Genomic DNA, 23,653 nt, shown 5'->3' with positions numbered 1-23,653 from the left:
CTTGTTACTCAAAATCCGTGGTGTAAAATATCCGTGGGGCAAGTCGGCTAAGACCAGTTCCTTCATATCTGAACCCTTCAAGGGACTTGTGCTGGACTCGTCCCCTTGTATATCCCCCGTATATCGCAGCAGCCAGCCAAATTACTACAGCCCAAAGAAAATAGATAAGGCAATAAGCACAACATAAAGACAAGAAGTCAGTAATTTTTATTATGTAATCGTTCTTCTCTCTGTCAACTCAAGAAAATGTTTATTCCCCCATACCTGAGTTCTGAGTACGTAACACTCACATGGTAACCTTGGGTGTCCTGTGTCAGGGCCTGCTGTAAATTAATTTATTCTGAGATTATTCCCTTACCCTCACTTATTCATTTATGTGCCTTCACTTAGACTACGTCCAAATCATGCCTCAAGGTTTACTGTTTCATCCTAAAGCTTTTAAACAGCCGTAACCCGTGGATGAATTCACTTTCCGGTCACGCGTGGGAATCGAAGCGTAAATCGAACTAAACTATGACGTCATACTTACAAAAGGTGAAAACCCTTGCACGTTCACGTGGGGTCGATCAATCTCTGCCGAGCTAAGCAAATTCTTTCTGCCAACGTCAAGATGGTGGCGCGCGTTCTGGCACTCTTTTGGAGCTCTTCATTAATAACGGTGAGTCTCTTTTCCTTATTCTGAAGTTGTTGTGTTCAAATCTACTTGGTTCGTGTCATATTGACACGTCGCCACAAGAGCGGAATCGAGAAAGTCTCAGTTGTTTGGTATTTCGTCGCTTACAGTCCTTACAACTTGCAGTCGCCTCTCGAAAATGCTTCTTTATCCATGGGCGTCCGAAATTCCTGTCTCTAGATTCGAGAAAGCGGATTCAACGGGTTTTTATCAGGTAAATAATAAATTCGGAACGTAAGCTTAAATGAAAACAGCAAATGATGATGAAATTTTTCTTGCGGTTGCTATTTTCGCTCGTGACAACATCTCGGTGCTGCAGCTGAAACTCACACTGTTGTCAATATCAAAACCTAAATGGTTTTGTATTTAAATGGTTTTGTTCTCGAGAACACATTTTTTTTCGACCTTTTCTCGAGAGCACCGTTTCAACTGAGTATTTCTACACCCTTCCCGTTTGGAAATTGTTTTCGTGCGAAGTTCCAATAAGCACATGGCCTGCGCTCGATCGAAGGTATCAAATGTTTGCCATGCATAGACCACCATGGATAGTGGAAGTAGAAACCGATTACATCCTCGGCATGTCTCGATTTCGCCGTATCGGCTACCTGTGTGGAGAACGCAATATTTATGTTAAATCTCTGGATTGTTGAGTTCAATTCTTTTTGTGGCAAGTGAATGCGTTGTTTATAAAAAGTCCCCCGTGTGGGAGGGCTTGTTTTGAAATCGCGACTCGTAATGATTAACTTTCAACGCGACTCGATCGATGTACAAGTTATGGCTCGGTAGTGTTAAACCAACCTGTGTGAACAAACTTCTTTTGAGTTATTTTAGAATACGAACTACGGCTACTTGAGAAACACAACGCAAAACCCGTTACTCGAAAGCAGAAAATAAACTTCAAGCGTACGCTTCAAAACTTTGCCCTGAGGACAAATTTAACAAATCGCTTTTCATTCGCTCGTTTGCTAATAGTGGGTATTAGAGCAGATGTTGTCCAGAGTCGGAACTTTTGGCTGCGGTACAAGTTCGTAATCCTTTTGGAGTGTTTTTCTCGTTCTCCATCAAATTATACGCCTTAAGTGATCGCAAATAGTTTGCTTTTTGTCGGCGGTGTGTGTCGGCCTTTTTCTGCTCGGGCGCTCACTGAACTGACCCTCCCACTTTGCATAAGTTCAAACTTGCCTGCCAATACAATACACAATAAATGGAGGCATCAATTAGATTTCGGATTCTTTTCATTACTTCTTGCTGAGGTGCCAGTTGAGTGAAAATGGCACAAAGCGAAGCAAAACGGCGGAACGTGTTTATTTTGAACGTTCTATTTCAAAAATACTGCTCGCTGTGAGCCTCGTGGGTCGCACGGCGCCATTCGTAAGCCTAATGATGGCAAATATGTTAGAATACAAAACAATGTGTGTCCGCACACGGAATACCCAAATTATTTTGACAGTAGGCATCTCGGCGGGAGGGGGCCGCGAGATCGAAAAGGTTCAACCGTTGTTTAACACTACAAAACGACAAAAAGCATAGTTCAAATAGCGTACGTGAGGAATGATGCCCTAAAATGATTTGTTTTCGTTGCTGAAAACACCTTCGTTTGCCTTATTTACATATAAATGCCAGCGTTATATTACTCTTGGGCTGTCAGTTTTATTTGGAGAAAGACATTAATCGCTTTATTTTTACGACAAGACACGTATCTTCGTTGAATCAGATATTTCTCAAGTACTTAAACAAATTTGGCGCTGTAATTTGTCGCACCGAAGTGTCATTTTCAGGACAACATTCCAAAGGAAAACTATTTATAGGAAATTCCAATGTCAATAGTTTTATTAATTAAAATATTATTTCCGTGGATGGATTTCTTGACCCAAAGCGTAAATCAGATTCTCAGGTCTTCTACACCAAACTCGAAAACCACGATTACGAGGGGTTGACTTTTTTATTAATGTTTGGAAACCTAAAAGTTCTCGAGCAATTCGAAACAATTCTCTGCATTAAAAATGGTGCACAATATAAGCGAGACTCTTAACATTAGTGATTGCGTGTTTAACGTGTCTGGTTGCAAGACCGGAAACTGTTGATTCGTTCTTAAACACAGCTGGAATTCACTTTCCCATCGGAACGATCTTTTCATGTATTATAAATCCGACATGTTCGCACTGAGATGTGTACTGTACGGCTTTGACGATCGTTGTCAAGTTGAGTATTACCAGCTTTAATAGGAGTGGTGACGAACTATTTCCTCTGTACAAGTTCTACACTTCGCAAAAATACGGAAAATAAACAATTTGTTCCGAAGCACGCTCTGAATTAAATGAAAACAGGAAGGTGCAAAGGGGGTAACGGATGGTTAAATTTCGGAACCAAGCTGAGGGACAGAATTGAAGCAAATATGGTGTGATTTCTGCCTGACCGAAAGATGGTTAGCGCCTTCAATATCTCGCGGTTAATTTTATTAATTGTATTTTTATGTAACTAAGATTTAGCCATTGAATTGATAATAGATAATTCCTTGGCATTTTGTAGTTTTAAAGCTTGAAATCTTGTCGTAAAGACAGAAATCGTCATTGCGTGACCGACTGAGACGCGTTAAAACTTTACCTCTGTCAATCAGATTCGCGGGCGGTTCCATAGGAGTAATGGCTGCTTCACTTTTTTTTTACTCAAAGCGATAATCTGTTCAATCCGGCCATCTACTTTTGAAACTTGCCTCTGATACTTCAATTCTATCGAGAGCCTTGTTTAATATCAAGAGGTTTTCAGGCAATAAGTTAACAAAGGTTGTTTTCTGAAACAAGCTGTGCTGATGAGTTTATTTTCTGCACGGAAATTCGCTGTTAGAACTGTGGAACTATATCGTAATTGTCTTAATTGTTTAGTTTTTCGTCTCGTTAAATAAGATAACGCACTTTTGGCTCGCTCAATAATGAGTTAAGACGAGGGAAATGATATTTTAATGAGAAAGAATTTTAGAATTATAGTAAAGAACAAAAACCCGCTTTTTAGTCGAGTAGGTCGTGTCGCCCTCACGTGAGTTTCACACGTTTTAAAATCAGAAAAAAGGTTCTCACGGAAACCTTTCTCTTTTGCCTTTTTTCTACAATTTAAGGTCATAATTTGGAGAGTCAAGAAACAGTATCGTTGGCATGTGAAATAGCGCGGTTTTGTCAGCCAGCTCTTTTAACAGAACGATTCCTTCTGCTGGCAGGTGACAGCCATACGACTTTGTCGTCTCAGCTCTAATGTCTCTGACAGCCGAACGCTTCCCCAAACTTTCTTTCTGCGGCAAATTGACGCGTATCTACAACGATTTGAAAAACAAAAGTTGTGGTATCATTCCAGCCTTTTTACCTTAAAAAATCTAATATTTGGCGTGAACTATTACAAACTTTATTTACGCGCATTTCCGCAAGCCCTTTAAATGAGCTGGCTTACTGCACCTAAGAATTAACTGGCTTGTTGAAAACAAACGTCAACAATAATAATACTAAAACCGTCTTACTAAAATGTCTCAGTGGCTTTTTCAAGGAATCTGCCTAAACATGCTGAACATTAGGGAATTGTTATCGCGGAAATCTAGAATTTCCACCAGGCACCATCAGTTTGGACAATGATGATTGGCAGAGTGCCTGTGGAACTGAACAATAGCTCCATGCGCGCGGATCAATGATAACATTACGCCGAAGTGCGTTGGTCGAAAGTCGATGTGGCCAAAGAGCAAACAAAATGCGCTTTGGAAAGCTTGGACTTCTCCATGTTATTATTTTGTTATCGATCGCAACCCTATTTTCACCAACTGACGGCGTGGAAGCAAAAAATAAGGTTAGAGTCCGTTTATACAAAACGTGTACTTAGACGAAAACGTTTACTGTAAACACGGTTAAAGTTAGGTCAAAAAAATCCTAAGCGTTCAGTATCTCAACCTTTTTTCGGCGTCGCTTTCTTGGGAAAGTGTTAAAAGGTCGAGCACAATTAGTCTTCTCGGCAAAGAAAACTGATAGATCAACGAGAAACATGGCTATGTGCTCTGACGTTGTTTTAAGTCGTGTTGCGTAAGCCATACTTTTTCTACACCGGGTTTCTGACGAAAACTCAGTAGTTTTCGACTTTTGACAATATTGAATACGCTAAGCTCGAAGGGTTAAACTGAGTTAGCTAAGGTTATTTTGACGTGAATTTCACTCCGTAAAAATGTCTCTGGACAAAATGAAATATGCATTCTGTGCCAACGCGGAGACGAGAAGGAGAAAGACAATAGATCAAGTTTGATGCGTTTGTACATGCAATCAGAGGTATTGTCGTTGAAAGATTCGCGCATCGGTAAGAGAAACGATGGCGATAGCTCATCTTCATCAGCAGTTTGTGCTTGTGTTAAGGGCATAACTCTTCAGCAGGGAATTACGTTGGAAAGGTTTTGGAAAGGTTGCGTTTAATGTTGTTGTCCCGGGTTCTCCCTTTGAGGAAATTGACGTTTGGAGTGGTGATTATGTTATTGGTATTACCCTCTGTGTTGTTTTCTTTCTCATTGAGCTTTCTGGTGGTAAATTTTTTTATTACCCTGCCAATCATGACCTGAATTTTGCCGGAGATTTGCATAGAAAAGAGTTAAGATAGTTTTAATTATTCCTCACTTTGAAATGTTTTCGTGACGTGTCGTTGTTTTGCAAACTCAGCGTCTAGCCAAGCACTTGTGACGTACACGTTAGTACTTAATTTCGATGCGATTCGATTTCGATACGAAATTACAAAGGTAAATCGTTTTTGAACCAAACTCTTTTAGTTGATCAATCCGATAGTTCACTTGCTTTTACAACCTGTTTCCGTATTGCTGCGGATTTTTTTAACAGACGATAAAAATATTTCAAGTGTTGCGGAAATCACTTGAAAATCAGCGGACGCTCGCATTCTTTGTTTTGCGGTTTGTAATTATCCTCACGAGATCACGCTAACTGACTCATTTGCCTCGATCTGCAGTTCATATAAATCAAGCCATTCACTTCAAACTGATAGCTTTATCGCCCACTTTTAAGTCTGTTATTAACTAAGGTTACTCGATCGGAAACAAGGTTCTCTCTTTTTGCAAGACCGCCAAAATGATATTCCAAGCACGATATGTTTGCATAAATCCCTTTAATTGTATTCTCTCGTGACAACCAACTCGACATTACAGAATAATTGTCTGTACATACTAACATGGATTTCATTTTACATCAGCCCTATTAATAGAAAAGACAAACGTATTTTCTATTCTTTGTAAACTCTATATCTGATTACCACTAGAAAGTACTGTAACTAAGTCATCTTTACCCACCGTGTCGAATATGACATCTAAATAAAGTTTCAGTTTTTTATCTGTTTATAAAGAAAAACATCCATTCTCGTTTGCACCTTGATTTAAGACCGGGTCCAATATCTCGTAGAGCAAAAGTCAGGCGGTATCGTAATGAAAATGCGGCTATTAAAGCCTATATTGAAGTCTGAACCCTAACCTTAAACATTTTGTCTCTTAGTGAGTAGTAAGTCTGATACCAGTGTAGTACAAACAAGTTAAGACTCGAGGAGTGTCTTCTTTCCAATGTAATATCTACCCGCAGTTCAACATTCGTCGTATTTTGACTCACTTAGCGCACGTTTGTGCATGATTGTGCTAGTATTAAAGGATAATTCAGCCCATAATGTAAGCAAAAGTAGCGCGATTGACTTACAAGTGAAAATACCCTTCATTTTCTTGATATTACACTGCGTTTTAATTCTTACAAAATTCAATTCTCGTCATTGGGAAAGTAATTTATAGCTTAACTTTTGATATATATAAATTTTTTTGTTTATGATTTGTCTGTTTATTTCTCTTCACAGACAGTATATGCGTTGGGAATTAATTGTGTCCCAGGGACATTTATCACAAATACTGGATGCCAAAAATGCCCCAACGGGACATTTTCGGACAAAAACAATGCTACGAAATGTTCACCGTGCGACAGATGTATCGGTAGACACAATGAGATAGTCAAGTCTTGTACAAGCTCTTCCAACACGAAGTGTTCTTGTCAGCCCGGTTACTACTACGATACCCACCTAACGTTCTGTTTAAAATGTACCCCGTGTAAAAAAGGACGAGGAGTAGTTAGAAATTGTACGGCCACTAGCAATACCGAGTGCGAACTCTGTGTAAAGGTAAGAGATGAAGAATTCTTTTGTGTTGATAATAAACATGATATTTCTCCGCACTTTATCTATGCATTGTCAGGTACAGTGAGAATAAACGGAATCGACCTTGTGTTTGTGCAGGCACATCTCAACGCCAGTTTTTCATTACAAAATCAGATAAAGAAATGTTTCATTGTTCTGCCTTGAAAAATCAATTTTAGTATGCAATTTGATTAGGGTAGTTTTGGGCCGCACTTAAATTTTAAATTTCACTTCTTAATTTTTTTAGAAGGTTTAATATCGGAGAATATTCTTTGTATGGGAATTTAGTTTCCCCCAATTATTCTCCAGTCATGTACTTTTTGTAATTTGTGTGATTTATTTGCTTGTACTAGCATGACAAAGTATTATCAAACTTAAACTTTAAAATCAACTCGTAAGTTTCATCCTGACAGTGTTCACGCTTTAGCAATATTCTTCACTACTGCCACGTGGTTTAGCTAGTGATCTGACGGACATAGCTGGGAATATCATTTCCAAGTCTTGCTTGGTGAATCAAAGATGAAGACGGCGTTGGGCCTAGTGGTCCATACCTCTGGGATAATATCTCGATTTCCGTAGTATTATGCGACTTGGAATATTTCTACTTCCCCCTGGATGAGATTCCAGTCCATTGTATGGTTGCCCCTCAGCGTTTAATTCACCTATTTATATACCTGAGTGGAGTGAGGCGCTGTGAGAGTAAAGTTTCTTACCTTAGAACGCAATGCAGTGACTCAGGGATCAATCAATCAATCAATCAATCAATCAATCAATCGATCGATCGATTAATCAATCTTTATTTTCCCCCAATGGGATTCTACAAGAAACTCTAATTAGTGTCTCTCTGGGATGCCGGGCTTGAACCCAGACCGCTCGATCCGAAGTCCAGCAACCATGAGACCGCCCCGTCTTCCCAGCTAATCGGGAAAAATGTGAAGTGAAAAAAAAAAAAGGCCAAGGCAAATCTGAAATCTGAGCCATCCTAATGTTTCTTTCTTTTTTTTTTTTAATGCGCAATAACAGAAAACAGAAAACTTGGCGAACACGGATCATCAGGCAACATTGAACAAATATGCCCAGAGCCTGAATTGTATCGTTGAGTAACTGACATGAGTTTCGTTTTGTAGGGCGAAACGTTTTCAGACGAAAAAAACTTGGAAACGTGCAAGACTTGTAGGGTATGTCCGAAAGGACACATCCTTCAGAAAGAATGTTCAAGAAGAACAGACGCGGTCTGTGTTCCCGAAAAGGACAAAAACAATTCTAAAGTGCCAAGGATACCAAAGGTATCGCCAGGAACGGCGGTAACAAGGTCGCCAGTACGAAACAGAACGACAACAACAAAGAAAAAACGATGGAAGAATACCACAATACGTGTCTCGACTGAACCTGGTGAGTGTGATCAGATTGTTTTGTTTGTCTGAAGTTTGTGTTTAAAAATAAACTTAATCCTTGATTAAGAGCCAATAGATTTACGAACAGATCGATCAGTTTACAGCATATTAAACTTGACTTAACTTAGCTTGACAGAACTCGTTCCTGGCTTTAGGAGGGCCATCATGTTGACCCCATTCGTTCAAAAAAATGGATGTTTAATTCTCGTAAAACTTTTTTGAATACACCATATTATTAAATCTAGCTGGAACAGTTTGACTCTAGCGTGACAACGTGTGTCTTGGCGTGACAGAATATTGCCAGAATGGTGCAACGTCTATAAACAGAAGGAGAAAATTGCCCTTGTTAATCTCGTGTAGGATTACCATTGCTCTTAAAGTTGTTATATTCCAGGTTTTGGTGTTTATCCCTGTTAGTAACCGTGAACAATCTGAGTGTTTGCCGGCATAGAATAGAGTGGCATCTTGTAGGTGGTGTGCCAGTAACACAGTGATATAGAATCACCAAAGTGTGTACCATTGCAACCCTTCAGTTAAACATACGTATTATTCAGTTACAGCACAGAACCAGTCCTTGACCCCAGTCCCCATCCAGGACGACACGGACAGTGAAGATGACACAGGACTTCAGGCTGTCCTGTATTCACTGGTTGCTGTTGTAGTGGTTCTCGTTGTTGTTTTCGTACTGGTGTACCGGTACAGGAGAGGGAATCGACCGAGAAAAAAGCCTAAACCAGGTAAAGAAGCGTTTCTTTCCAGCATAGATTAAAATGTAGCTGTGGCAATTCGAAGCTGTAGACGTAATTGGCACAATTAGCAAATAACGAAGTTAAACCCGTGTAAGGCGTGGCAATAATTAAAGCAGTTTTCAATTGAGAGTCGTAGAGCAGTTTTCAACTGAGTGTACCAAGGTACTTACCAATAAGACGACTCAGCCAATCTCAAACCGTAGTAAAACCAAAGCCATAATCAAAGTAATTACCTGATTACATTCTTTCGACACTATACTGAAAACCCTTCTAAAGCCATGACCGTCATTTTAATCACTCTCGCCAAACACAAAGGACACAGACAATCCAATGAACCAATCAAAACTTGGAGTAAATACATGTTGTAGCTGACGCAAAACGCAAGAAAGCGTGTACGAACAATTCGCAATCGGTCTTGGTTTTACTTCTCGCGGGATGAAAAAATAGCGCGCGTTTTTTTTTTCAGTAGCCAATATTATTTGGACACTCAAGTGAAAACAGCTCTATACGCAATGTATGTGTTAACCATAAGCAGGAATCTTCAGAGTCGTGGAGCCGTTGTCTTGAGGAATGTTTTTAATTTGTCTGCAGGGGGAGAGGAACCAAGTACAAGATCAAACTCGATAGACGTTATAGAGGCTGTTGAAAATCCCTACAGTTCACTACCTTTTGGCATCAGCAAGCAGGGTATGTATCGGTGAAAAACCGCTTGTCTTATACCCTCGAAATCAAGGGACTTTATAAGTATTGGAATTGTATGGCAGTCACTTGGAGCCAATTTTAGCTCCAAGGTGATGGATTTGTCGTTAAAAAGTCGAATCTTTCTTAAAGCAGTCATTAATCTATCTCGTAATCAAGAGGAAAGCTTGCGCGAGTAACAAGAATGACTTTCAATACATCGAAACATTTTCTTACCTTTCTAACTTCGCGCTGATTCTTGTTTTATTATGGTGATAAAAATAATTTTTGTTTATTTGTATTTTCAGGTCAAGAGAAAATGCTTCGAGATGTGCCGTACACACTCTTCAGCGAACTGGCTCTTCATTTAAATCCCGGCGAAAGATGGAAGCGCCTGGGAGGTCAGCTCAAATTCAATAGCACACAGGTTAACACCTTTGCTCTGGACAAAGGAAATGCCACACAGGCCATGCTTCAGGAATGGGGTCAAAAGGATGGAGCCACAGTAGTGGCGCTGCAAAATACGTTTCGAAAAATGAAGTGGACAAAAGAAGAGAGAATAGTTGGAAAGTATGTGTAACGTCATTCCTTATCTCCTCTGGGAGAATAAGGCCATAAGGAAAGTATGTGTAGCACTGAAATAATTTTCTGTGGTAATTACTGTATGTTGTTGCCCTGAATGGCAAAAAATATCCCAATGAAATATTTCGTTTATCATCGTCAGAGATTACCCTGTTTCAAAACAAATAAAATAAGTTGAAAATGGAGATTCAAATTTGACGAAATGACGAACAAAACGCGGAGACGAGAGAAATAATTAGTGCGAATTTTTCGTTTACGCTTTTTTTTTGCAGCGTCGCCAGGGTGATGCTTGTCGATGGAAAACGAAGAATTTGTACAATATTTGGCTGGTAGCCCGTTCAATGTACATTTAGTTTCCTGTAAATTAATTCAAAATTACGAGTCAAATTTAATAATTTATTATTGTGGAGTACTGGTTAGAGTATTTTCCGAAAACGACAAACTTCTGAGAAGAGGGTGAAGAATTTGAACGTTCGTGAATAAGTAAGAGAAATTGGTTGTCTAATGCCAGTGTCTATTAGCACAAATGAATATTTTTTCGTTCAAGCTGGTCCTAAAAAGGCTCTTGGCGAAAGAGAGAGAGAAAGAATTTGGTATTTTATGCCGTTTAGTAGTCACGTAGTTGACGAATGAAATATTGATTATTATTAAACGCTGATAAACATGATGGGGAAAACCCGCTTACTGCAAAATTTGAAACGAAATGATTGAATTCTTCCAGTTATTTAGAAGTATGGATTGCATACTAAGAAATAAAATGGACGGCTAGATTGCAATTAGATTAATTGTATATATCACTTTTCAGATTTCCTTATCTTTTTTAAGTCGAATTGACAGGTCTTTTGTTGTTTAAAACAGTCTTTTTAATTGCAGCATTTTGTTTGCAAAGTAAGCCTTTTTATGGCAGAACCATTTTCTACAGTGTCTTATTTTTGTACACAACTAAAAAAGTCGATTTTATTAATTCTATTTTGCGCAGGATTATAGTATAGTAAATATTTTCTTATCAAACTATAAGGAATAAAGCTTAATTTCGTTCGGAAATAATTTTGTATTGTCGCGGAACGGTTTTGAATGAAGAGCGAGGAAAGTTCGTTTTCGCTCGACTTTTGTATCAAACAATGCAATATTGACTATTGAATCGCGATGAAACTGTTAAATTCAATTCAGTTTATATTTAATTAATGGATATTTCACTATGAAAATGAATATATTTGTATTGAGCGTTTTTCTGAGTTTTAAAGATACATGAAGAATTCAGTTGGTCTTGGCAATCTCAAGTTGTAGATTAGAAGTTTTTCGATATAAAACCACAGTGGAATCCCGATTTTTTCGAACCTCTAGGAGAAACGAAAGTTTTTTTGAAATATCGTTGAAAAAGAGAAATCGGGCGGGAGGTTGGATTACAGCGTTCGACTGAGGGGAGGGAAGGGTTGAATAAAATCGAGGTTCGAGAAGTCGAGATACCACTGTCTATAAACTCGATTTCTTTTGGAGACTTAAGGCCGTCATTAGAGAGTAATATCCAACGAAAAAATATGAAATTTTTCACGTACTTCTATTAAGGGGCAGAAAGAAATGTCAAGGTTATTAATAATCGATTTCTTATCGTATTCAGTGTGCAGCTTATTGCACGATGATAATTAAGCTGGTGGAACAGAATATAAAAAAAGTGTAAAGATATTGTTATCGTTTGTAAAATCCCGTCATTGGGATGAAGAGTATGATGAATCATTGTATCTGTTTGGTCTCCTGCGCGGGTAGCTCGTTGGACTCGTCACGCAAGGTTGCGTGGCTCGTCACGCAAGATTGCCTGACGACCCCAAAGAGCGTCTGTGTTGGAGGTTATGTATCTGTTATGCTCGATGAAAATTTAAACTAAGGATATTCCTGGATAAGGTGTAAGGAATTTGTTTTGAGAATGGAGCAACGTTAGGGCTTGATTGAAATATGTACCGTGGGGAAGCTTGCCTTCTCAGCAAGTTGTTGGCTTTGCATTGAAACTTAAACGAATTGTGACATGTTTTTTTTTATGGAATGCATAAAATTACACATTGTGAGCCTATAAAAAAATCAAAATGATAATTGACTGACGCAGAAAAAAAACATGAGAGGTAGACTAAACTTTCAAGAAGCCGTGATAGTTCAGATTGGTGAAGATTAACCAGGATTAAGACAAATTTGGCCGGAACGAAAGACTTGAAAAATAATTAGCTAAAGTTTTTGAGATCTGCCACTCGTAGATGGCAGGCCGACTGCGGAAAAGTTCACTACAAAGCCAAGAGTTTTGCTCAGGAAATCGGGAGGAATGCGATTGAACATCAAGTGTAATTAATTCAACTTGGATTCTTTTTGGTAGCGTTTCAAAAGCACATCAAACCGATTCAATTCTCGTACGGTAAGGCCATTAGTCTTTTTCCCAGCATAGATTACTGAGCACTTCTTTTAATTATGAAGACAATAGTGCCCGGTTGATGATTTTCCTTAATCTCATTACCTCACTTCTTAGCAATGTAGTGTTGCTGCAAGGAGAAATTTGATCTGATCACTCTTAGGGCGTACCGGAGAAACGCAATGTTAACCAGGAGAAGGGTTTATTTAAGGGAGTATATATAAAAAAAAAAAAGAAATCCTATTTAATATGTAATTTATTCGCCAGGTAATCATGTAATTTTTTGCTTTTCCGTTGCGGAATATTTCCAAATTATTTGAGCAAGAGCTTATTTTTGTTACACTTTTGTAATAAAGTTGATGAACTGGCTTCACGTTACGTTCTGTGTGCTTTGAATATCAGCGCTTTGACCGAAGTTGCCCCTCCCCCAACCCTTAGTCCCTTACCCCCTTTTCTATATGGATCTCCACCTCCGTGCACAGCTTCATCTTATGAATTGTCCCTCCAAATATAGATACCACGTGGCATTTTGGAATAGAAATTAATACAACTCGACTATCGTGGCATCTCAGTTGCTCAAAGCGTTCAGGGAGTAGGGAATTGTGATGAATACAAGGAATAATTTTGTGCAGAAACGTTGTCCCCTTCTCATTTGCGCCTGCAAATGACAGCAACTGAGTATAAACACATTTTGTAGTGATCTCCCAATTTAAGCTCTTGTAACGAATCGGCGAAGAGAGGCACAGTACTTCCAATTCTAACGCGTTTGAATATGCCAAATCATAACTCAAACAAAATTGATTGCAAGGCTGGTACTAGATCTAAGACAAAACGGCATGTATTTATTGGTCAATAACTAAGTACGGGTCTCCTTTATTCCAATTTTTTTCACCCTTGCTGCTCAATTTGTCATGCCCGTGTCGAATTTATTAAATATGCGAAGTGTCATAAGATTCCGTTGCAACTGTCGCACAAAAATTGCAATTCTTTTTAGTGAGGGGGCAAGGCTTGCCCCTTGCCTTTGCTGAGTATTGGCAAGTTTGGGGTCCCATATTTTCACGATTTTTTATCAGACTTTTATGAAACGTCGCATATCCATTAAATTAGGCACGATAAATTGATCTATCGAGGTAGTTTTGTGTTTACATGAAGAATACAAACTAATTGTTCTCATTTCGTGACATCGGTAAAGAGATCCATTCGTTATACAGACTCATTTCGTGACATCTACATGTCGCTGGATCGCGTGACGTCCATTCCTTTCCAGACCCTCACAATCAACCGGAATTTTTGAGAACGCCTGTCAATATTGTCAAATGGTTTGAAATATAACTCTAGAACGTGCGACGAAACAACTGCAGGTAAAAATGAGTCGTGCTCATATGCTCCACGACAACAAACCTTTGGAGTCAATTCCTGTAACTCCTGTTCGATGGGAAAAGCGTTGGGAACCCGAGGAGCTTTTTCGTTCACAGAGGTTGGTTTTCTAAAGTGAGACAATGATAGGGGTGGGCAATGGTAAATGCGAGACTTGGCGAGACGGCGAGCTAGCGTTTTTCTTTGCGAGCCCGAGACATTTTGACTGTTTAGATTGCGAGACCGAGACTTGTGTGTTTTCAGTGCGAGCGCGAGACGTTCAGACTCTTAAAATTCGAGCCCCAGATTTGGATGAGAGCTACGAGAATGAGCTAGAATGAGCTTGTACAAAAGTCTTACAAAGGAGCCTTTCGTTGTGTACGAGACATCAGATCTAAAAAACAAACAAACGAATCGGGACTTCGAGACCTTTAGCCGTGGCAAAAAATCGAGACTCCGAGACACCTTGGTGTAAAACACGAGAACTGCGAGACGCACATAACCGAGAAAAAAAAACCAGACTGCGAGACCCATAAAATTCGACTAAAATTTTGCTAGACCCAGAGTTTTTGACGGACCATTCGCCACCCCTAATGATAAATCGCTTTAGTTTCGATCTTTTTCAACTGCTTATATATCCCCGAAAGTCTCCAAACTCCAAACTTTGCCAGTTTTTCAGGATTAATGAGAATAATAAATCCTTGTGTACAGCGTTAACTAAATTGTACCTGGCTTTAAGCTGCTTTACGACTGTCCGCTATTAGCAGAATGACGAACAAGCTCTGGTCTGAGAGATCAATGTACATATAGAGACTTGGACAGTCAATATGCTCGCTCTCTCTTCAAGATCCAAAAGGGAAAGTGAAATGAAAAGGACGCGGGTTAATTGGGATGGACTGCAACAATTATTTGTTTAAAGATGATCATTAAAATGGGAAATAAAAGTATATTATTTTAAAAGATTTAAAATTCAAGCTAGTATTGTGATTCTTACTTACTCCCCTAAAGACTTAAACATGCCAGAGTTTAAAGTTTTATGTGGCAGTTTTTGTTATGGAATAGTTCTTGAAGTTCCGTGTATATAATTATTTAATTATATAATTATTAATTTTAGTTTTGTCCTAGGTAATCCGCGCCCACCCTCTACCCCGTACTCCTGTTGGGACAGAAGCTGGCATGTTTGTGAGGGGAAAAAATCAATTTAATTCAGGGTGGGGGCATAATACCAGCACTTAAATATATTTTTAGGCAGTACATTTTCACTTGCTGGTAGCTCATCAATGGAGGGGGTGTGGGGGTGGGGAGGGGGCAAGGAGGCTGTGAGTGTAAAATACAATCATTATGGTGCTATTGTTATCTTGCATTTGTTTCAAAAGGCCTGGTGGTGTAATCATTGAGGGAAATATCCATGGACAATTGAGATTTTCTGTTACTGATCCATTCTCAGGTTCCCAGAAGGTATATCTGTTTATTATTTTAATCATCATGTTTTAATCTTCATATTGAATGACTTCATGTCTTCTGTTTGATTTACTGCTTTCTTTAAACAAATTTAAACAGTGGCGTTATGTTGTGCTACATGTTGAGATTTCAAAAGCCTTGAAGAGAAAATTTGATTCAAGCTCTGGAAAGGAAATTGAACCTAACTACGGGAAGGACAAGAAAGTCAGCACTGGTTATTTGATGTCGTCTTACAGTAAGTCAGACCTCCACGAATGTATTTTCACAATTAAGATTGAAATGTTTGGAAAGGTGTTTTAATTTACAAAAGGACGTGCTTTTGAATTCACAGGACGTGAACTACAATTCTGGTCAAAAGTCTTGGGACACTTTGCACTTTTGCTAAGGTATGGTCTTTCTGTCCACTTCCTCTTATCACCCTTAACACAGTGTTGATGTTGATTCATTCAAAGTAGACCCACTATTCCAACATTGCTTTGGGGGGGGGGGGGGGGGAGGGGGGGTGGTCGGAAAAATTTAATAATGGCTTACCACTTCAAAATAATCATCACCAGTTGACATTTTGTGAAGTGTCTCAAGGACTTTTGGTCAGGATTGTACATATCTTTCCGCTGGTGATCAAATTATCGTTGGATTTGAAAGTGATACTGAAATTATCATAATATTACGTGAATGTGTTTTTAAACACATTCACTTAATATTAAAAATTATTGAATTATTGCTGTGTCCTTGTCTCAAACATACTTTCATAATTTTGTACTGTAGAGACTTCTGCTGCTGGTGATTCTGATAAAATTAACCCAGCTGAGGCAAAAAAGATGACAACAGTAGCAGAATTGTCAAGACTCACAGAGAACAAACTCCATGATAGTGGCAAAAATGCCAGTCAAGCCTTCTGGTGTGAAGAAAAATACATTGACAAGATGGAACTGCTTCAAGGAGACCATGTCAGATTAAAAACTAAAGGAGAAGGCCCATTCATCGGTGAGATTTGTTGTTAATAAATGTTCTTATTATTATTTCTTGGTCTCTTTTCCACTGATATATATTTTTTGAATTGCTACTTCTTTACTCCTTCTGGCTTGCAGCTCTACCTGTTCACTTTAGCTGTGTCCATCTTAAAGAAAGTTTAGTTACAATGAAATGAGTGAATTTATTTGAGACCAGCAAGACAGTCAGATCTTACAGTGGGGCTCTCTTGTGAGAGCTGTATAAACAGAACCAGGAAATAAAAGGAAAGAACAAAGAACAACAAATTGTCTGAGCAATGCTTACCTCACAAAAAGTGTTCTGACCACTGACAACCTGCAAGGCAACTAGTGTCACAATATCCACGGCTGTAAGACCATGAGTATCTGCTAATTGCTAATCATCGAACATAAAACCTTAGTCATCAATATATTAAAATAAGATTCTTTTCTGCTTCAAGAGTTCATTGTCAAACTTGAAGATAGCAGTGCAACTGCAACAAATTACACTGGAGGGGAGGGAGCAGGTAGCTCTTGGACAGACAAGGTGATGTCATTTAAAGGTCGACAAGAAATTCCACAGGATGAAGTAGCTGAAGCTGATGATGATGAATGGGTGAGTGCCTTCTTTTTTGGGAAGCGAGATGTAGTAATATGGCAGCAGGGGATGCTGAGATGATGACTTGAAGCTTGATTAGATTAGACCTTTAGTCAGTTATGATGGCAATTTAAGAGCTTAATAATATATAAAATAGCATTTTAAAATCAGAGATGGTGAATGTCGTTGCAATACCCCCCTTGGCCCTATTCTCTTGTAAGCCTCCCCCCCCCCCCCCCAAACAAACAAAAAGTAAGGTGTATATTTAAAGGGTGTGGCAAACGTTTAGAAATATTTTTAAAATCAGTGGTTATCTTTCAGGATGACTGAGTACCTGTAGTCTCACAAGTGGTGAAAAACTTGCAAGCTGTCACACTAAGTATGTCTTCTGTAAAAGCAACAAGAGACCAAGGAAACTGATCAGAAGTTCATTAGGAGGGTAGTTCAAACTCTGATTGTAACCCTTGTTTCTTTATGCAATGTCTATTCAGCTAAACTGTCATATGCCCTTGATGGCCAGATTCAAGAACTATTCACGGAGTTCAAGGAAGAGCATGAATGCTTCAAAATTAACAGTTTACCACATTGATCCATGAATGTCAATTATAATTATCTTGAATATCCATACAACGCACTATGTGAAACATAGTTTATGCTAGATCTACTATTATTAATAAAAATTAAATAAAGTTGTACTCAAGAACCGTATAACATTATAATAATTATTATTAATCATTCTCATTGCCAACTCTGTGGAATTCAGTTAATTATGCTAGACTGGCATTCACTCACACATCAATACTCTATGCAATGCATGGTAAATTATTATGCAGAATTACTACTGCAGTTAAACTTAGCAAAATGTTTCAAAAATTTTGTGTCACTTCAACAGTACAGGGAATAACTCCTATAATTAAGCAGCAATCCACTACCAGAATTTAAATTGAAATTGTTAGTTAAGTGGAGCAACACTAGACTATAAAGACTTCTCAAATAGCTGTCAGTAGTTACATAACTCATAATTAAAATGTATCAATACAACACTGATTTCACAAAATCCATGAAAAAATATCCACCACATCCTGTAGTCATTGTCTATAATACCTAACCAAGCAAAACAGATACAGCTGTAACGTTCATAAAAACTGTACATGTACATTATTCAAGGATACATGTAACTATACTTCATGGATTGAGTTAAATCATTTATACAATTTGTACAATTATAGCAGATACATGTAACGTCTGTACAAAATCCCACATCATTATAAAAAGCTTGATTTTTCTACCACCAGTAGTAATAAGCATTCTGAAATAAATTACTGCAGTAATTGAGAACTGAGATTCCTAAACAAGACAATCTTGAAAGAATTTAATATTTATAATACTATTATTTTGGTGTTAGTTGAAAAGCAAATCTTCGTCCTCTGCATCATCCAATAGGTTTACAGTTTGATCTGAAAACAAAAGATTCAGAAAGTGAAATATTTAAAATAAATAAGTTCTGGGTAAATCTGGGATCACGCTAAAGAATTCTTGACCAAGAAACCAACTGTACAATGTCTCTCCAAGTACCATTATCTCTCTTACTAAAAATTGTATGGGTACTTTGCAAATTTCTTGGAAGTCACTGATAAAATGTTGCCCTGGATCAACGGGGATCATCTCTGTCAGTAGAAGATGGCAAGAGGTAGATTTCCACCCTCTGTCACCTGAAGACAGTTGCCTGTTCTGACTCAACATACAAGGCTTATGCGGCAACATAAGATTTGTATGTAATATACATGTAATGTAGCCACCTCTTAAGCTTATTTACAAGTCTCTTCTGACAGCAATCTAAATGTAAAAACGACTGAGAACCATGGCAAATACAAGTACTGTCAACATTTAACTTCCACCCCAACAAATGTGTAGCTTCAACCGAACGACTTTAGAGGGAAAGGACTGTCTAAAACAGCAGTGGTGGATCTGGGAAGGGGCCCGGGGCCTCCTTATTTTGGGTAAAAAAAAAATTGCAGAAGGAAGAAAAGCCGGAGGGGCAAGTAAAAAACACCCCCCCCCCCCACTCCCCTTAGTTGGAGGTCTGGATCCACCACTGAACAGGTCAATATATATACCCTGTGCTTAGTAACGTGATGTTACTGAAATTTACTCATTGACTCTTACCATTAGTTATTCCTTTTGCTTTCTTTGCTTCCTCTGCCTTCTTTTTCATAATTTTCTTCTTTTCTTGAATTTTCTTAAGCCTAGGTAGCACATGAACATGTATGAAGAAAGTGAGACTTTACCAACAATATAAACGATGTGAACCCAGTAGTACTTAATGGGGGGAGGGGGACTTCCAATTTTGAATATGTTTTACTTGCAATTTCTTCCCTTTCCTCTGTGACTCCTGTGACTGTACTTTTTCTCTTGAACGTAAAAGAAAATCCTATTTCTCCCAGTTCCTAGCACCTTTACATGTAAGTTACCAATCCCACGTCCCATCAACTGTTTTCCGCTTTCTACAGCCTTTCCACTACCTTTCCTCCTGGACTTCCACCCCTGCACCCTCTCCTTATTCAGTAGCTGGTCCAGTGTGACAGTCCAGCTGACAGTAGCCTCGAGAAAGACTGACACTGATTCAACTAACATCTGAACAACCTGGAAGAGCCTTGAAAAAGGTAAACTATAAAGTTGCACAAGAAATGACCACCTGAAAGTAGTGACCTTCCAAACGTACGTGAACATAACAAAACAATTTATTGCTATGTGTACACATCTACATGTACCCGGAGAGTCCCCCTCCCTTGCCCCTGAAAGTTGTTACAACTGAAAGTAATTGCAGGGGATGTAACCTTCATTCATTTGGAACTTCAGTCAATGTACTCTGATATGCAGTACAAACTGAGTTCACACACACACTGAGATGCACTAAAACATACATGAAGTTGTGGCCTTTTGGAGTGCTGAAATACCTCACAACTTAATGGTACCTTCCTTATACTGTATGATAAAGAATGCACACTGACCTGTAAAATTCTTCTCTCTCTCTTTCATCCAACTCTCCTATGATGTATGTTATTGTTGCCTCAATTTTTGGAATGATAACTGCAAATCACAAAGTATGGCAAATAATGCATGATGTCATAGTATGCTCAATCATTAATTAACATTTGAACTTTCTTGCATACCAATTGATATTATCTGCCTGATGTGTTCAAGACTAAATCAAGGAAAAGAAGTTTTCCAGAGGACAATCTCATCTTAAAACCAACCTCGAAATCAAAAAAAATTCTTACCATACTCAATAGCATTCACTCTCCTATTTGTGATTTTGATTGCCTCATCTAGAGTAATGAAGGCAGTCTGAAAAGATTGAAATTACAAACAAAAGAAGAGTAAAATGAATTAGCTACATGTATAATAAGATCTAATATCACAAGATTGAAGGTTTCAAATTTAGTAGTTCATACAAGTTAGAAGGGATTAGCTAACTTCGAGAACTAAAAAGGAATAGTCCTTCACCTGTAGAGAGGCCAGTTCTACAAGCAGTTTTACAGCCTTTGCATAGACTTCCTGACACTTTCCAACCTGCTGACCACCACGAGACAAACCAGTCAGTTCATAACCTGACAAACGAAAAAGATAAAACAGCGTTGGCCATCATATGGGTGACCTACATGTAGGCAGGTTGAGAGTTGTATGCCCAGGGAGTCCGTATTGTCTTCAGGATAAAGTATATGAAAACATATTAGCTGACAAAGGTCTTTGAAGCAGTAAAAGTTGCAGCAGATAAGAAAGGTTCCAAGATGCTAGCATGACAACTTCTGCTCAAAGATTTTAAAGTTGATACCTGGCATGTGTGTCATAACAGCAATGCTCAAACATATTCCAGATGATGAATACATGCACATACAGTACTCAATAACTACAAAGTGGATGCACAATAGGCCAATTTTGATGTATTAAAATTCTAACTAGGTGCTGAGGGTTAGGAGAATAAAACAAAAGAAATCACATCAAGGTTAGGGATGAAAAATTTTGATTTCTCATCTTATTCCACTAAGCTTGGGCACCAAATCTAATTTTAATACAATGTATATCAAAACAGGGGAATCTTCTCAGTAGGGGAATTGGAAATGATAATGATGACAATGATAACAATGGACATGCAATTACAGCTGATGCATGTACATGTACATGTACATTGTACATGTATAGATGTCAACCCCAGATCGATATCACTTGCATGCCAATTTTGATTGCTTGTTCAATAAAGACAATATAAGTCAAGATGGTATCAGCTAGGCTAGTTCAATAACTATAATTTCATTTCATCACTGTCTTTTTCTGGATCATCATTTACATGTAGCATCGACATTCAAGCAAGGAACTGGAAATTTCCAAATCCAATAGTTTACTGACAGTACAATTGAAGATGCTAGTGGAAAATCCTCCTCAATGACTATTTAGGTAAAAAAAAAATTTTGTCAAAAGTGCCCGATTTTTTGCATGTGGCCTTCAATTTACTTACTTAACAATGCTTTGCTGTTTTTCCCCCAATTTGCTTTTCGTTTTCGAGAAAATTGAATTCAAAATATCGAAGAATTGTTGGATGGTGTGCAATGAAGCGAAACAACAGGAAATCATAATTTAAATTTGCCATGATATATTAGTATGTGTTACGTGATGCAAGTGATTAAGGTGCGTGCGTGCGATGACTTTGATTATCCAGGGTAGACAGGGTTAACAAATTACAAATTATAAGTCCATAAAACCACAAAAATTATATAACAATAGTTCATCAATGCATAAAACTTACTGTTGGTCCCATCAGCATATGCTTCAAATATTGGTAGCTGAACACCTTAAATGGAACCAAAGGAGTACATTATATCATGCTGTTACCAAACATGAGAGCAATACCAGCAATAATTCCACAAACTCTTGCACAAGTGCAACGTACATGTAACTTATATATGAAATAAACAAGAACTAAAATAAGAAAAGATTTGAGACTGCAAATCTGAAAAAAATGTCAAGACTTAGAAATTATTTTTATATGGGATGAAATGGCAACTTGGGGACACACACACACAAAATAACTTAGAGCAGCTCTTGAGTGTGTCAATAATACATGCACATGTAATTGCTGTAGGTTACATGAATAATAATACAGTCAGTTATATACATGTACATGTACCATCTGTACCACTTACACCGTGTTACAAATTTTACATACTTTTTTAAGTCAAATAAATGTATCTATTAAGATATCTATTAAGTATTGTCCTATTTTAAAGTTACTGTCATACTCTACCAGCAACATTGTCTTTCCTGAGACGAATCTTTGTTTGTGCCTTGTCAACATTCTCCAGAACAACATAGCTGAAAATGTAGAGGGTTTTATGTACAATGTTGAATTGTCACAAAAACGTTATACAAGTACAATTATTATGATAAAGTTCAATACACTCGTAAAAGATTGCCCCAGGAATATCTGCACTGTTGTATTAGTTATTGCCAACTGGGTTCATTCAGTTTTCTCATTACTGTAACTAAAGACCAGTAGACTCACTGTGCACATCAAAATTCATTTTAATCTCAGATTTTGACAAAATTCTAACTACTGTAAAGGTTAATCAATCAGTCAATCCAACAGTAAGTCAGAAATATATCGATCAGTCAATCAATCAATCATTCCATTAGTCAGTCTGTGAGTCAGTCAGTCAATCAGTCTGTCGGTCAGCCTGTCAGTCTCTCAGTCAGTAAGTCTGACTCAGTCAGTCAGTCAGCAGTTACTCTGTCTGTCTGTCAGTCAGTCATTTAGTCAGTCAGCCAGTCAGCCAGCCAGCCAGTCAGTCAGTCAGTCAGTCAGTCAGTCAAACAAATATCGATCAGTCAATCAATCAATCATGCCATCAGTCAGTCAGTCAGTCAGTAAATCAAACAATCAGCCAATTAGTTTAGTCAGTCAGTTAGTCAATCAATCCATCCTTTATTCCATCATGCAGGTGTTACATATAAAAACGGCAGCCATAAGGCCGATGAAACTGCAGTAATCTAATTACTTATCTAAATCATTACCTGAAATCCCCAGCAGCAAAGTTTGCCTCAGCTAAAGAGAAAGTTGCTTCTCTCATTACATCACCCATCAAAGTTTTGGTCTTTTGATGCAAAAACAAAACGGAAAGTTAAAAAATTGATATTTAAAATTAACATTTCATGACATCTACCTCCCACTCTCCACGCTTACTTCTATGATCTGTTTAAGGATTTTCCTGAAGCGCATCGTCAATGCGTCGGATTTCTTTTTCAGAAGACTGTGACCTTTCTGTGCTCCCTTCAGACGAGCCTTCATCAACGTTAAGGCCCTAGAAAACAATGAAATATAACCCATTTTCATTGATATTTCCATCATAAAAACTCTTACTACTTTAACTAGATTGTTTGCCTTACATTCTTGAAGGGAATATGTTCAGCCTGTCTTTTCCTCCGCCAGACATATTGAGAAAAGTGCAGAAATATTCAACCCTAAATCTTCTCTCTCTTCCTCTCTGTTTCTTCCCTTGTACCAATGTTTAGCTTGGCTACCAAGCCTGTTTCGGGCAATCGCCCGCGCTTAGTC

The 23,653-nt window shown here is 38.2% G+C and overlaps 3 protein-coding genes across 4 annotated transcripts; 2 read left to right on the top strand and 1 right to left on the bottom strand.

Moving 5' to 3' along the window:
* Positions 1–525: 525 nt before the first annotated feature.
* Positions 526–13,038, top strand: LOC110061078 (tumor necrosis factor receptor superfamily member 16-like). Of its 2 annotated transcripts, none has more exons than XM_020767901.2 (6): positions 526–658; positions 6,533–6,850; positions 7,993–8,257; positions 8,814–8,996; positions 9,600–9,695; positions 9,995–13,038. In XM_020767901.2, the coding sequence occupies exons 1-6, from the start codon at positions 611–613 to the stop codon at positions 10,264–10,266; spliced, it is 1,182 nt and encodes a 393-aa protein (XP_020623560.2). In that variant the 5' UTR covers positions 526–610; the 3' UTR covers positions 10,267–13,038. The 2 variants fall into 2 exon arrangements, with proteins under 2 accessions (XP_020623560.2, XP_020623559.2); XM_020767900.2 differs by lacking the exon at positions 526–658 and adding an exon at positions 4,273–4,498.
* A 929-nt stretch (positions 13,039–13,967) lies between these two features.
* Positions 13,968–18,381, top strand: LOC110061081 (arpin-like). The gene is made up of 6 exons (XM_020767904.2): positions 13,968–14,137; positions 15,393–15,474; positions 15,577–15,712; positions 16,243–16,461; positions 16,907–17,061; positions 17,365–18,381. The coding sequence occupies exons 1-6, from the start codon at positions 14,028–14,030 to the stop codon at positions 17,371–17,373; spliced, it is 711 nt and encodes a 236-aa protein (XP_020623563.2). The 5' UTR covers positions 13,968–14,027; the 3' UTR covers positions 17,374–18,381.
* Positions 17,633–23,623, bottom strand: LOC110061080 (V-type proton ATPase subunit D-like). The gene is made up of 10 exons (XM_020767903.2): positions 23,485–23,623; positions 23,282–23,399; positions 23,113–23,192; positions 22,346–22,413; positions 21,848–21,892; positions 20,551–20,654; positions 20,325–20,391; positions 20,055–20,133; positions 19,210–19,289; positions 17,633–18,500 (listed from the first exon to the last, which is right to left on the bottom strand). The coding sequence occupies exons 1-10, from the start codon at positions 23,529–23,531 to the stop codon at positions 18,445–18,447; spliced, it is 744 nt and encodes a 247-aa protein (XP_020623562.2). The 5' UTR covers positions 23,532–23,623; the 3' UTR covers positions 17,633–18,444.
* Positions 23,624–23,653: the final 30 nt, after the last annotated feature.

Source organism: Orbicella faveolata, unplaced genomic scaffold (assembly GCF_042242905.1).
Source record: "Orbicella faveolata isolate gen_17 unplaced genomic scaffold, um_ofav_v1 contig_24, whole genome shotgun sequence".
In the NCBI taxonomy this organism is placed as follows: Eukaryota; Metazoa; Cnidaria; class Anthozoa; order Scleractinia; family Merulinidae; genus Orbicella; species Orbicella faveolata.
Note: the sequence above shows the minus strand (reverse complement) of the source record. Positions and strands in the feature narration are given on the sequence as shown.